Source organism: Pseudophryne corroboree, chromosome 1 (assembly GCF_028390025.1).
Source record: "Pseudophryne corroboree isolate aPseCor3 chromosome 1, aPseCor3.hap2, whole genome shotgun sequence".
Lineage (NCBI taxonomy): Eukaryota > Metazoa > Chordata > Amphibia > Anura > Myobatrachidae > Pseudophryne > Pseudophryne corroboree.
In genome coordinates this window covers 1,224,724,936-1,224,740,918 of record NC_086444.1, presented here as the reverse complement: position 1 = coordinate 1,224,740,918, position 15,983 = coordinate 1,224,724,936, and the positions used below count along the sequence as shown (strand labels likewise).

The window sequence follows — 15,983 nt, the reverse complement described above, 5'->3', positions numbered from 1 at the left end:
CCACTGGTGCCTGACATACACAATAAACATCCTCATCATCAACATCCTCAATAGTTCCAGCATCATCTACACTAATACCCCTCTCATCTTGTTGCACATCCATGGTAGCATCCTCGATTTCCATGTCAGCATGTTGACTTGTGCAGCTCATCCCCACATTTGTAGATGATGTAGAAATGGTGGAAGGAGGCTTATCTACAAGAACAGTATGAGAAAGGTCAGGCTCAGACATAGCACTCATGGACATGCTTAGACTTACCACAGGGGTTGTGACGTTCTGAACACACAGTTTTTTCAAATTCTTTAGTGGTTTTAATTTTTTGACACCTCTTCTAGACTCTTAGTGAGAAATGCTGACATTGTCATACCAGGCAGATTAATATGCCTCACTGACAGTTGCAGAACCATCACTCATAAATAAAGGCCTAGGTCTGAGCCTTTCTTTGCCACTTCATGTTGTGAATGATATGTTAGCGAAATCTATGTTTTTCTGCACTAAACCTTCCCTTGATTAGAGATTTTTTTAGTTATTTAACACTATTATATATATATATATATATATATAAACACAAACGGAATGATCCGGCACTCAAGCAGGCCCGTGATTGCACTGGTACTCACTCAGGGTGCTCTCCCCAGAGGTATACAGCACACAATACATGCAACAGAAGGAGGCGACACTCAGAGACTTTCAAGATGAAAAAGAGTGCAATTTAATACATCTACATTTTGGGGCCGTAACTCCATCGTCAGGATAACAGTGAATGAATAACATACAATTTAAATACCTTTGGGGCATTAGGAACTCCCGCCGCTGCCCATGCTTCCCGGCATCCGGATGTGTCACGTCTGGCACCTCCGGAATAGTCTTGAAATAAGGTTACTCAAAATGACCAATATAATATCCAGATTACAGTACCTGTAAATCAGAGAAAGCATCTTAGATTAGGGGATTCATTCAACCCCTTCAGGTGAACTGTGTCAAGCATATGATTCCACTTTGTTTCTAACTGTAACAGCTTTTTAGATCTGTCCCCACCACGCAATGAGGGGGGCACTTTATTTATAATCCGATACCTCAAAGTTGCCATACCATGTTTAGCCCATGAAAAGTGTCTGGCTACCGGCTGATCACTAGTGCCCAACTTAATAGCCTCCCTGATCGCATATCTATGCTGTACCATTCTTGACTTAAATTGACAATTGGTCTTGCCTATGTAGGCAAGACTGCAAGGACAATTCAGCATATACAGTAGATAACATAGCGTGAATCACCGGAGAGAGGGTATCTGATGGAATATCGCTTTCCCATGTGCGGATGTAAAAATTTGTCTCCTGGGGGTATATTTACTAAGGTCCCGATTTTGACCGAGATGCCGTTTTTTCTTCAAAGTGTCATCTCGGTAATTTACTAAACTGAAATCACGGCAGTGATGAGTGCATTCGTATTTTTTTGGAAGTTCAAGTTTAAAAATACGAATGAATACACCATCGGTCAAAACGCGGCTGTTTAGATATGAATCTCGGTCATTACTAACCATTCGTATTTGTAATGTCTACAGTGAAAAATGCATTTGCGGCCGTGAAAAAATACATTTCGTAAAAAAGTCCTAAAAAAAACCAGACCTGCTTTTGAGAAGCGTGTTTACATGTGTAGTCAATTATCCATTACTCACACCTGAATGTTTGGCCCTATAAAAGGGTCCCAGGCACATTTTGAATATCTCTCACTCTGAAATGGCTGCTGTGGTGTGTGCAACAGATTTTTTGTTTGCTGGGGGATACCTGAGAGTGCTCCATGACTCTTCAAGAAATCTGGGCCAGGTAAGTGAACATGGTCAGCAGGTTGAACAGGTGCCGCGGAGGCTGCGCCAGCCACGTTTGTTTAGGGGACGTTTACACTTAAACGCATTGTCTGATGATAGGGTCATACAGATGTTTCCCCTAAAAACATCCAACATTTTCCGTCTGTATGACCTTGTCAAACTGGGACTAGACCCTGAGTCAGCACGCTCACGCTCTGTCTCAGGCTTGCACAAACTCCTGGCTGTGTTGCACTTTATGGCTACTGGCAGCTTCCAGGCTGTGACAGGCTACGTCATTGGTATTTCCCAGCCAACCTTTTCAAAATTTTTGAAACAGGTGAGTTGAAAAATACATACACGTCTATGTCTAAGTGTTGCTTCTGGTAGGTCTTAGAACACAGTATTGTTTGTTCTTTATACTGGTGTGTACTTTTTTTTATTTTATTTTTAAAAAACATTGACACTCATTACCCCATTAAACCATACACACATAGCGTGTTTTACAATGTTTGACACGGACACAGGAATTTTTGTGAAGACAATAGTTAAATTTTTATTGTGTTACACAAATGTCATGTCAGAATCATTTTTTTTTTTTTTGTGTGCTGGGTGCCGAGGTTTGGGCAGGGTCGCTGGCCCGTGTTCTGGATGATCGTCGAACAGGGGAGGTAACTGGGGTCTGGCTAGGGGTAGTCGTTCCTGAGCTGGAGCTGAGTTGTTGTGCTGACATCAGAGTGATGCTTTGGCTCAAGTTATGTATACTGGCATTCAGCTGATTATTACTGGCAGTGTGGCTGGCCACAATCCTAGACAAAGTCTCATTCACTACCTGATTGTGTTGTATCACTTGTATCAGGGCTTGTTGCTGCCGCTGTTGCTCATCGATGATGCGCGTCAAATTTGCCAGCATTTGCATGTTGTCCGCCCTGATTTGCTCCATCGATGTAGCAATACTGCCTACCTGAACAATCAGTCTGCCCGAGTTCCGACTAATGCGCGGAAGATGATGGGGCAGACTGGCAAGGTGTTGTGTGTGTGTGTTCAGGCAGGCAGTGTTTTGGGACTGTTGTGTTGCCCAACTGGTCCAAAAGTCTGCGGACATTTGTTGCTGGGGTGGAGTTGGGATCAATTGTGGACTTAAGGAGGCTTGGGGCATATCCTGCGGCTGGGTTGGCTGGGTAGGAACAACGGGCGTAAGGTGCAGTGTATAGGTTGGCTGTTGGTCTGGTTCCTCCTGGTCATCGTCTCCCATGAAGGTTGGTTCTGTATGGGGTGGCCAACAGGCACTGTTTAGTTATAATTAAATATCTTTGCTTGTGCTAAACATTCCATACTTAATAATATTCATTACAATTTTTGATTTGAGGTGTGTTTTTTAAAACTAGGAATCTTTCCTTTACAAACACATATGTGCCATAACAGGCGTGCGCAGAGACTGACTGGCGGGTTCCGCACCGAACTTCCCCCCCTCCACAGCATTATAGTGTTCTCTCACCTCCCCTGTCCTGGATATAGACTTCTCATCTGGACGGACCAGAGGAGCGCATCAGGTAAGCAGTCTACATCCCGGACAGGGGAGGTGTGAGAATACTATAATGCTGTGGAGGGGGGGGGGGGGGTTAAGTCCGGTGAGAAACCCGCTATTCATTTTCTGTGCACGTCTGTGGGTTCAATTTAGTAAGATGGGTGTTCTATTTAAAATGTGATGTGGCCCATAGCAACCAATTAGACTTTAATTCACATTTATTTTGCACCTTCAAGAAGATAATACCTGGAATCTGATTGGTTGCTACGGGAAACATGCCATCTCAATTTGAGCTCACATCATAGTAAATGTACTGTGTCTAAATGTTTGAATGTATTTCTTTTATGTTTTTACTCACCAGACAGCTGAGGTGATCGTGGCTCATCACTTTGGGGACTATCCAAAATTGCCTGTGGTGGCTGGGGCAAGACTGCCGAGATGCGCCGCCTGGGTGGTGAAGAAGGAGGCGCAGATTCCGAATCCACACGCCGCATCTTACTGGGCCTCCTAGTTAAAGTCACAGAGCCCTGTGATGGCCGCCTTAGAGGAGGGCGGCTTGCAGAAGAAGAACCTATGTGAAAATAGCAACATTAATATTTTGTGGTTCTATGTGTTTGCAGAATATGTGACTACACTGATTTCTTACCTGCATTCCCAGCAGCTTCATCAGTTGGCTGTGGCCTGTCTGTGGCGCTTCTCTGGCGTACTGTTGAAAAATTGCACAAAACATTAAGACCATACTTTGAATACTCATTGTTATCTGAAAATCATTATTGTAATGTAAACATCTTGCACCTAATGTTAAGTTAACTATTTTATGTTTAAGCTATTCTGGATTAATTAATTGGGTGTGTATTCTTAAATTAAGATGGTGTTGCAATAATAATCCAGAAACATAGCTTAATTCGGCACAATATATTGCAGAGAATTATAATATTAAATTTCACACAAACAACATAAAAACCATATAAAAAATGTCAAAATTTAAACCAAAAAAATAAAAGAAAAAGAAAAATGCCATTTGAAAAAACAGTTAGGGACAAGCAAAATCTCTGATTATGTATTATAACTACACATACCAGCATGCACTGCAACAGATTTCACATTCACTAATAACAAAACTCTGGCAATGCATGATGGGACTTGTAGTTTTGAAACACATTTACAGCTACAGGTTGCACAGGCCTGCACGACATTACCAACACAATGTTTGCATATTTAAAAACACAGTAACAATTAGCAGCATTAACATTTTATAAAAAACAAGAGCCAACAAAATTAAATTAAAACTCACCATCCTGCCTTGGACGGTCCGAATCCCGGACATGAGTCGCTGACACCACTTCTGCAGGAATAAGTGACCGCACAGGCTCCTCCCAATCACGAAAAGTGGCACGGAAAGGGTGTCCACCCCCGGTTTGGTGGGCTGATTTGGCCTCCTTGGCCATCTTGGCCTTGACACGGCGCTTGATGTCATAAAATCTTTTTCTACACGTGTCCTCAGTCCGCCTCACCACACCCTCACTATTGACTGCTGCTATAACTTTTCCCCACAGGACAGACTTTCTACGTGAGGACACCTTGGCAGCATCCTGCCCAAACAATTGGCAATGATGCCTCATCAGCTCCCGCACCAAAGCCATGTTTTCAGCATAGCTGAACTTCACATTGCGCCCAGTCTTGGTAGTGGTGCGTGGCTGCGGAGACACAGCACCATCACTATCACTGGAGAACGCTGCAACAGGCACCCCCTCCTCCTCCTCACTAACCTCCTCCCTCTCACTAACCCCCTCCACCTCACTCACCTCCTCCCTCTCACTAACCTCCTCCACCTCACTCACCTCCTCCCTCTCACTAACCTCCTCCACCACACTGGCCTCTGACTGAGACATAATCCCCACAAACTACACAAAACACTGAGAAAATAAAACAGAAAACACACTCCTCCACTACCACTACACACCACACACCCAACACACACACACTCACTCACTCACTCACTCACTCACAAACAATGACAATAGACTTGAAAAAAAAAACAATGACAAAAAAGTAGACAAACTTCTAAAAAACTACACAACAAGTATGACAAGACTACTTACACACACAGTACAGCACTCAACAATCGCAAAACTCTGCTCCAAATCCACCAAAAACTCCACCAAACTCACCAACTCCTAATACACCTTCCTCTCTCCTCTCCACTAGCTAAACCCACGAGGTGCTGACGGTTTGGGGCGTTTTTATAGTAATGTGCACAGACACTCCTCCATCACGAATACAACCAATCACGGACGAGTGACAAAAACGAAACTTAGGAAAAAAACGCGGCCGTAACAGACATGTGACGCATTCGTAAAAAAACACTAAGAACACGGCCGCAAAACCACAAAATCAGCCGCATTACACATCAAAAAAACACGAATGACATCGACATCGGACAACACTAAAAATACAAATACGACAGCTTAGTAAATTAGTCGTAATCAATTCAAAAAGTTGCAGTTTTACACTTTCGATGTCATTCGTGATGATTCTCTCTCCAAATCGGTAAAAATACGAATCTTAGTAAATTTACCCCCTGGTGTCATATAGCTGCAGGTCATACAACCGGTGAATCTGAAACAGCCGTTCTTAAACTGTAGAAAATGAGGTTTAGGGGTGCTAAAATTGGAAATATCAGTTTGCACCACGTAATCACGTATATTTTTGTTCTTTGAGTAACTAGGCATAAGTCTACTCTAATAGACCTCACCCAGATCCGCGTCTCATGCTACTATGGGCCAGAGCTGTTTTGCTCTATCCCAAAGGGGATACCCGGAGGAGGTGTTAAGCTCTTCTCGTAATAAGGCTATTAAATGTACATAAGAAGAATTACTTGCGCAGAAGTCAAATAAATCATTAAAGGTTTGATTACCCTGGGTCACCCAATTCAATTCTAGCAGTTCTCACCTTACGAAAAGAGCAAAACAGCTATGGCCCATAGTAGCATCAGACAGGGATCTGGGTGAGGTCTATCAGAGTAGACTTATGCCTAGTTAATCAAGGAACAAAAATATACCTGATTATGTGGTGCAAACTGATATTTCCAATTTTAGCACCCCTAAACCTTATTTTTTACTGCGTAAGAACGGCTGTTTCAGATGCACCGGTTGTGTGACCAGCAGCTATATGATACCAGGAGGGGTATGGCCTGTGAAGTCCAAGTGCAACACCAGTGAGAGACACACAATAGATGAATTAACTAAATTCCTGCACTATAAATAAAAAATATACAGTGATTTGCTAACTGCTTGTTCTGTAAACCTAGCTCGGCCAATATTACTCTAAGGAGACTATATCGGACAAATACTGTAGATCTGCTCTGCACTGGCATGGATGGACACAGTAAACAGATAGGTCAAGGTCAGATTAGCCACTGGTGTGGATGGACACAGCACAGCTGCAGCTACTGGAGTTGATTGGCACAGAACAACACAGCAACTTCCACTGACTGGAGTGGATGGACACAGCACAATGAAGACAGCACAGCCCAGCAGTCAGCACAGCAGCAATGACAGTGAGAAATGGCACCCGAATCACCATTGCTGGGTCTTATATGCAATCCAAATATCGCGAGAGATCAGTTGCCGGCTGATGACGTTTTCGCCTCGTATTGAATATACAGAAAAAGTAGTATAAACAATAGAACAATATATGTGTTTTTACTACTTTTTTTGAAATGTCTGCTCACATTTTGTGGTATCAAAAATTGTGGGGTGGGGCAAAATCTTATTTTACCCCGAGCCATCTCAAAACTGTAAAAAATTCAACCTCAGAAATCAACGATGTAGCTAGCAAAATGACCAAAAGATTGTTACAAATGCTGTAAACATGACATGTACTGTATATTATCATATTATCAACAAAACTTTTCCATGTTCCATTATCAATAAAGCTTTTCCCTCCATCCCAATCCCTAAACACTTTACCGAATGTCACCAAGGTAAACCTGGTTGTTTGAGAATCTTGTGAATCCAGCAGAATAACAGCATATATAAGGAGGGAGATATATTTTTAAATCTATGCAGACTTATTTGAATTAATCTAATTCAACACATTTTGTTTTTGATGGTTTGACACTCAAACTCAGTTCTATCCCATTACTTTGATTTATCAACACCTCTCATTTACCTCTTGCTCCATTTCCCAGTTACGGTAGTTAGGGGTATATTTACTAAAGTGCGGGTTTATATAAGTGGAGATGTTGCCCATGTCAATCAATCAGATTACCCCACAGAAATAGGTTTGGGTATTTTTCATGGCAACTACTGTGAGAGTACGGTGGAGGAGTTTACTTGACAAACCCTACAACCATTTTCTGTTCTCTTATTACCCCTTCTATTTTTCCTTACCCTTCTTTCTCATCCATCTTCTATCTTCCTCCCTTTCTAAACTATTTATATAGAACACCCACACTAATTTACATTATCCATCAAAACCCAGCGTTCTGTTATTTCACATGTCATGTCTGGTCTCCCATCTGCAAAGATTCTAACTTCCATGTTTGTTCAATATATTTTCAAATGACATGAAATTCTATCCAATATAAATTTTATAGCTGGACACAGTTTTTTTTTATATGCTGGGTATTAGTTTACATTTCTCTTTAGCTTATCATCCACAAACAAAAGGAGAAAACAGAGGTGAATTAAGTTTAAACTGGTAAGTAGTTTGAAGCTTTGCATTATGATAGTTTGAGAGTGTAGGATGAGATTCTGCTTCCTGGTATGTCAGCCTAGCTACTGGGGCATAGAAAGTGTTTTTGTTGATCTGGCACTTTCTGGATTCTCAGAAAAAAAATTTATTCCATAAATTTTGAATTTGGTGGTGTTCTCTCCCAGATGTATGTGGAGACAATATAAAGACATAGGGGCTAATTCAGGTTGGTTCTCAAATCGTGATCCGACCGGAATTTGTGCGGAGGGGCCCAAGGGCGTATGTGCAGTGGGCTGTACTGCACATGTGTCCACACTTTCTGCGAGGGGCCACAGGAAATATGATCACCTCTGCCTGTCAATCAGGCATAGGCGGTAGGGGGGGCATCAACGCTCCGTTTCAAGGAAGGAGACGGAGCATTGTGGGGCTTTCTGAATGGCGGCCGGTGCAGGCCGAACGGGGGCATGTCGGGGGCATGGTCACAGCAGCTGCATAATGTCACGCGCAGCCACCATGACAGGTAAAATGGTGCTGGGACTCCTGCGGCCGCAGCCAAGCTGTGCTGGCCGGAGTTAACCTTAGTTTCTGCTGACAAGCAGAAATTACGAGGCAATCGCATTTTCTGCTTTTTGCAGGGGGGAGGCACCGGTCAGCATGCTGGGCAGACTTGCCCAGCACTGGGCGGCCCCCAGCATGCGAGCAAAAGGATAGTAAATTCTGCTGATTAGCAGCATCTGCTATCCTTACTGACTTGGCCCCATAATTTGCATATCAATAATTTACATTTGACACAAAATGTATTGCTCTTTTTAATTGTATTTGATGAAACACATGATTTGTGAAATACTGCAGTTAAACTACAGCTTGATAAATCTTAGTGTATAAAATAAATAGCATGGATCTATCCAATGAGCACTTTGCAAAACAAGTTGTTGACAGCAGTTTTCCTTTAGTAACTCTGACAGAAATCGTTATGCAAATCACTGAAAAACTGCCCTTTAGCAACACCTCCCCAACATCTAATGTATGTTCATTACAGCTGATGATTGTCCAAGAAGTACAGTAAGTCCCATTCACATTTTTTAACACTTTGATTCACCCAATCCATGATATTTTTATAGATTACAGCATAATCTTGTTTAAAACCTCTTTCCTATCCTGACTTCCTGTCTATTTTTTTTCAAAGCTAAGAAAGTATGTAACTAAAATTAAACACATCAATCCACATCCTATAACAATATTTTTTAATGAATATGGAGAAATTCTTGAAACACTATATATTGTTAATTGGGCATTGGTAATGGATGGCAACAAAATACGTCCTGCACAGTTTTATGTTGGTGAATTTAATCCATCACATCCAGAAGATCAGCAGCTGCATATTTTACCACGGAATATAAAATGGAAAAATGGAAAGGTCAAACATAAAATGAAAATACAAATATGATAAGTAAACAATAATAAAGGAAAAATTTAATCCCTTTAATATATTTTAATTTATATTTTATAATCAGCATTTGAAATTATATTTAAGGTTTTTATGCTGTTTTATTTGTGTTCTTGCATGTAATTTTTTATTTTAAGTAGTGATTATTGGTGTTCTTATGTCATTAGCGATAGTATATGAAGCAATTTTGAATAATGAAATAATATTTACATTTCTGGTTATTAATTGTTTTCCCAGCAGCTATAGAAAAATGTTTGTTGAAAAGAAACAACAAAAGAAGGTGGATTGCTTTTTGGAGCACTCTTTTAAAATTAATGTGTTTATATGAATATGATATGATTGTATATAGTTAAAACATAACCTTTATTTATTCTTCCATAAAATAGATGGGGTACTTCAAGTGGCAAAACCTATGTGTGCATGCCACTTAGTAAGTGCATAAATTCTAAAGATTATAAATATCTGTGTCCTAAATTAGACCAATAATTCATATTCTACATAGTGAGTATATCAGTAAGCTTATTTTAGCTAATTAAAGTGGTAGCAAACACTTTATTACTTATCGTCAAAAAATTGTTCTCAAATTAAACAGTTAATTAAATAGCAAAAGGGTGTCATTCCTAAATTTCGATATCTGATCGTAGCCAATGATAGTTGATAACATTATCAATGAACCATTTAAATTGTTAGCACTTCAATCCCTGCCCTTAGTCATTATAGTCCAATTCCAGCTGCACTTCCTACTCAGTATAATTGTAACATGAAGCCAGTATTGGAAATGGTGTAACAATCTTAAATAATATGCCCATCAAAATTCTCTTGTATCATTCCTTAACAAGCTTATAAACACGTGTCAGATTTGTTTCTTTCTGCTATAAATATCCATATGTAACGATTTTTATGACAACACATACTGTTCTATTCAGCCTGCATGCATAATCTCATATACCCTGCTGATTTAAACAGGTACACATACCCTTGTTTCATATGAAATGGTACAAATGGATACTTACTGATAAGCTCTTGTATTAGCTGCTATTTGGATGTCTCTAATTATGCCCCCGATCTAGGCCAACATTGATTATCTCTATCATACTCAATCATTCCCCTCCTGCATACACATGTTCAGCAAAATATGCGCAGGAAAATGTGCATCAATTCAATGCTCCTGCTGCGGTCTGATTGCTCCCTTGTTGCGATCTTAATCAATTCAATAGCACATGCTATATCCACTAGCATGATACAGTGGACACCAAGAAAAAGCTTTGAACAGAGAATTTACACAGAGATAATACCTTTCTCTAACCTCTAAGGGCATGTCTGTAAAACATTGTTGACAGAATAAACAGTGTCTCCACCAACCATAGCCCGAAGGGCAAGGGAGACCATTCTGAAACAGAGATTTTAACAGACAATATTTCACTGAACACTCAGACTGCAATCAAATTTTTCTGAAAAGCGTGTAAGCAATTTCATCAATAATATGTAACAGCAAATCATGAATTAATATAGTGTTCTGGGATACCCCTGTGGTGGATGTAATAGTAAAATGACCAACAGTGAACTCAATCAGTTTTGTCACTGTATGGTAAACTATTACTGTGGTGATTAATCAATTCATTTCATCCATGTATGGGATGCATGTATGATGACGTCACAATTCTGTGTAGCATCAAAATGTCCTTAAGAGATAGTACAGTGCGTAGTGCAATCTCCCTCATCTGCTGCCCGATATCATCATAGAGCGGATAACGGGTGAGAGTAAGGGTGATTGCCGGGCTGATGGAAAGGTAGATTCAGCGTCACTTTGTCATCCTGTATCTGGTGTTAGGTGGGTCTTGTTACCACTGGCATTGCAGGACCCAAATTCGCCAGCAGAAGATAGGTGAACGCTAGGAAAAGAGATTAGTATTGCAGCGTGTGTACTTAAACTTCCTCTGAAGCTGCTTAAAATCAATATAAATGATGGAATAAGGTGGTGTTTTGGATAATGATGCTCAAATTAAAGCTATCAATTGTATGTATATGGTACACCAAAATCGGGCGGCATGTATTATAAACCCCAGACTGGGGCTACTTATATCAGAGATATATATCCTGGGGCCGCAACTGATATTAATTCATTCAAATAAACCCCAGATTGGGGCTGCTTCATTCAAAGACATATATCCTGTAATCGTAACTGATGTTACTTCATAAATTATCTATAAATTAGAGCTGGGTATTCCAGATAGAAAAAAAGGGGTACGGGACATGTTATCAAACCGTCAATGTTTGACTGCGTGTGTCAAAGGCACGGTCGAAGTAGCCATTCATTCCATGTTTCATGCGCGGCTGTCTCCTGCAATGAGATGCCGTAATCATTGGCTCCGATCCTCAGACCGAACGTACGTTTCACCACGTCGGCTTGTTCACCAGTTGGCCTAAAATCTCAGTGGAGAAATATAATTATTAGCTGGTTCCAAATTTGATACAGTGATAAATTATTTTTAAGAATACTTATGTCCGGTGCGGGATATAAACTCGATTTCCCAGCAGCTATGTCTGCTTTGTTCCAGCTATCTGAATTCCATGTCCTGTGTTTGGAAATAGTGTAATACAAACCAATAATTTATTTTCATGATTTATTGATCCTTATTCAACTTACAGTTTTTTCTGCCTTCACTTGCATAAAGTTACAACTGTTGCCTTTCCCCAGCATTGAATTTAGCTATTCTTGTTAATTGGGGTAAATTTACTAATCATCGATTTCAGGAGATTTTTTATTTTTTAATCGAGATCTCAATAAAGGCAATATTGCTCCCAAATTGCAACTCAAACTAATCACACCAAATTAATGCAATGCACCATTGGACTAAACAGTGCACACTAGACACAAATACAAATCATGTACTTATTAAGAATCAGGCTTGTCAAATAGATAAAAAATGCACCAAAATTGCAATAAAATAGATTAACTAAAAAGACTACCAAATTAGTGTTGTGTTTATATGTAAAAAGTTTTAATACTGGCCCAGCCTTCAGCATGATGCTTATAAAAGGATGTTAAAGCACATGCAGCAATGTGGCTGATTAGAACATGGCTGAAAGTGGTGTTGTTGCTATGCTGGACCAATATATTTTACATGTAGGAGTCCACAAGCTGACTGGTATGACCCAGGAGGCAGAAGCAGAAATTATTGACCAGCATTTAGAGGTGCCACAGAGGATACACAAGCCTATATTCTTCCGTCGGTGGTTCAACTTCAATGCACTCTCTCATGGCAAAGTCTCTTGTGCATGTTTCTTTAAATGTATTTTCCTTCATAACTTGCGTACCTATTTGCCTTCCTTTATTCTTTACACTGTATTTCTTGAATTCTTCCCATTTCTTAACCTATGCATCTAGCTGCTTGATGCCATGTTGTATTGGTCTCATTGGAATATGTGCCTTTTCCCAGAACACCTTCACTGCATCAATCATCTTAGCAGCAGCATGCTTTGTATTTGTAGATACCACATTATGAAGGTATAGACCAAGCACATCACCTGTTAATGGTACATTTGATCCAAACAATCCTTCTTTGGTAGTTCTAATGAGGTACACCTCACACTTGCTACTTGTTGAAAGTGATGAACTAGTTACCATTATGACAGTTACACTTCTACTGACAATGGTAATCTGCTGTAGTAATCTTAGACTGTCATACTGATATCTTCAAATGAAAATCATGTGAGCACACCTTAAAGACAAAGCAAAGAAAGATTGTACACAAACAACTTTCTAACTACTGGAAATGGAAGAAAATACGACCTTAAGACCTGAAAATCCAGACACTTTCATTTTTTTAACTATATCGGGACCACCCTTATATATACACACACACAAACACACACACACAAACACACACACACACACACACACACACACACACACACACACACACACACACACACACACAAACACACATACACACGTTAAAGGTGCTTTGTCTCATTACAAAAGAATGAAAGATAAAGTTCACTTATATCAGTCCATACCAATCTGGTTGGGTTTCTTTTAATCACAGTCCTTTTCATTTCCTCCTCTGTTAGTACAACCAGGGTTGGATCACATATAGTCCAATCCGTTAAATGATGAAAACTAAATATACTGTAGAATTCAAACACACACATCATAGCACAGTCTGCATAAAGTTAATGTCCATCAATATGAACCCACATACATTAGGCTAGAATAAACCAATCCTATGTGAAGGGTGATTTCTATAACAAGGATAAAATGATAGTCCATGCAACATGAATAAAAAGGAAAAAGATGAGGAGCACGTATGTCCCTTTAGGTCATCTGCTTTCTATAAATAAACTTAATATTGAGCTCGTAGCAGTTTCTTTTCCATATGGAACCAGTAATCCTAACAGTAGATATGCAGTAGTTAGAAACATGTTGGGTAGGATATTTATTACAACTGCATACAGGATAAAAGCATAAAGGAGCAGGGACACCCAACAGATCAAGACGGTTTATTTAATGTAGTACCAGAATAGACAGTATGGACCTGGGTATAAGTCTATTTGCTCCCACACTTATAGATCCATGACACACACGCTCTCTCCCACTCTGCCAATGTGTTTCTACCGCTCCTGCAGTCTTGACAACCCTTTCAAGGTTCTTGTGATCAGCTGCTGTGCATTCACCAAGCACACAACAATCAACATACGTTAACACACTTTCCATAACGCAAGAGTAAAAACTCACAAAAAGTTCTGTACGCAGTCCTGAGGCATGTATTTTCCCTAAAAGAACAGAAAACAAATGCTGCTATGCGTTCTTAACTACCTCCTGGGTGTGAACATTCCAGGAAAAATCATTAGTTATATTTACACCTAAAAATGTAAAGGGCTCTACCACCTCCACATTGCGTCCATTCAGGACTTATGGACAATGGACCTACTTCAGACCTGATTGCAGCAGCAATATTTTTCTATAATGGGTAAAACTATGGGAGTGATTCAGATCTGATCGCTGCTGTGCGTTTTCGCACAGCGGCCCATTAGTGATAAACTGCGCATGCGTATGCACTGCAATGCACACGCACGTCACCAAGCAACAACAGGCATCACCGACCAGTGACAGGATGGTGCGAAAATTCCAATCGCACGGGCTTTTGTAAGGTGATTGGCAGGAAGAGGACGTTTGTGCGCGGTAACTGACTGTTTACTGGGAGTGTCCGGAAAAACACAGGCGTTCCCAAGAATTTTCAGGGAGGGTGTCTGATGTCAGCTTCGGCCCAGATCAGCCTGTTGTGATAGCACTGTAGGAGTAAGTCCTGGGCTGCGCACACACTGCACACACTGGATTTTTGCAGCTCGGAGTACACATGCGATTGCACACTTGCACAGGCAAATTTACACTCCCCTTGGGTGGCAACTATCTGAACGCAGGACAGCAAAGTTAGCAGCCCAGGGATCAGGACTGAATTACCCCCCATGTGAAGTGCAGGTGGGGCAGATATAACATGTCCAGAGAGCATTAGATTTGGGTGGGTTATATTGTTTCTGTGCAGGGTTAATACTAGAGATGAGCGCCTGAAATTTTTCGGGTTTTGTGTTTTGGTTTTGGGTTCGGTTCCGCGGCCGTGTTTTGGGTTCGAACGCGTTTTGGCAAAACCTCACCGAATAATTTTTGTCGGATTCGGGTGTGTTTTGGATTCGGGTGTTTTTTTCCAAAAACACTAAAAAACAGCTTAAATCATAGAATTTGGGGGTCATTTTGATCCCAAAGTATTATTAACCTCAAAAACCATAATTTACACTCATTTTCAGTCTATTCTGAATACCTCACACCTCACAATATTATTTTTAGTCCTAAAATTTGCACCGAGGTCGCTGTGTGAGTAAGATAAGCGACCCTAGTGGCCGACACAAACACCGGGCCCATCTAGGAGTGGCACTGCAGTGTCACGCAGGATGTCCCTTCCAAAAAACCCTCCCCAAACAGCACATGACGCAAAGAAAAAAAGAGGCGCAATGAGGTAGCTGTGTGAGTAAGATTAGCGACCCTAGTGGCCGACACAAACACCGGGCCCATCTAGGAGTGGCACTGCAGTGTCACGCAGGATGGCCCTTCCAAAAAACCCTCCCCAAACAGCACATGACGCAAAGAAAAAAAGAGGCGCAATGAGGTAGCTGACTGTGTGAGTAAGATTAGCGACCCTAGTGGCCGACACAAACACCGGGCACATCTAGGAGTGGCACTGCAGTGTCACGCAGGATGTCCCTTCCAAAAAACCCTCCCCAAACAGCACATGACGCAAAGAAAAAAAGAGGCGCAATGAGGTAGCTGTGTGAGTAAGATTAGCGACCCTAGTGGCCGACACAAACACCGGGCCCATCTAGGAGTGGCACTGCAGTGTCACGCAGGATGTCCCTTCCAAAAAACCCTCCCCAATCAGCACATGATGCAAAGAAAAAGAAAAGAAAAAAGAGGTGCAAGATGGAATTATCCTTGGGCCCTCCCACCCACCCT

General features: G+C 40.9%; 1 protein-coding gene across 1 annotated transcript in view; it reads left to right on the top strand.

The window, feature by feature from the left end:
• LOC135052264 (vomeronasal type-2 receptor 26-like) overlaps positions 1 to 15,983 on the top strand; it is a 174,045-nt gene that overhangs the window by 120,686 nt on the left and 37,376 nt on the right. Inside the window, exon 3 of the mRNA XM_063957429.1 lies at positions 9,215 to 9,445. Coding sequence (XP_063813499.1) covers positions 9,215 to 9,445 — 231 coding nt within the window. The remainder of the gene's footprint in view (positions 1 to 9,214; positions 9,446 to 15,983) is intronic.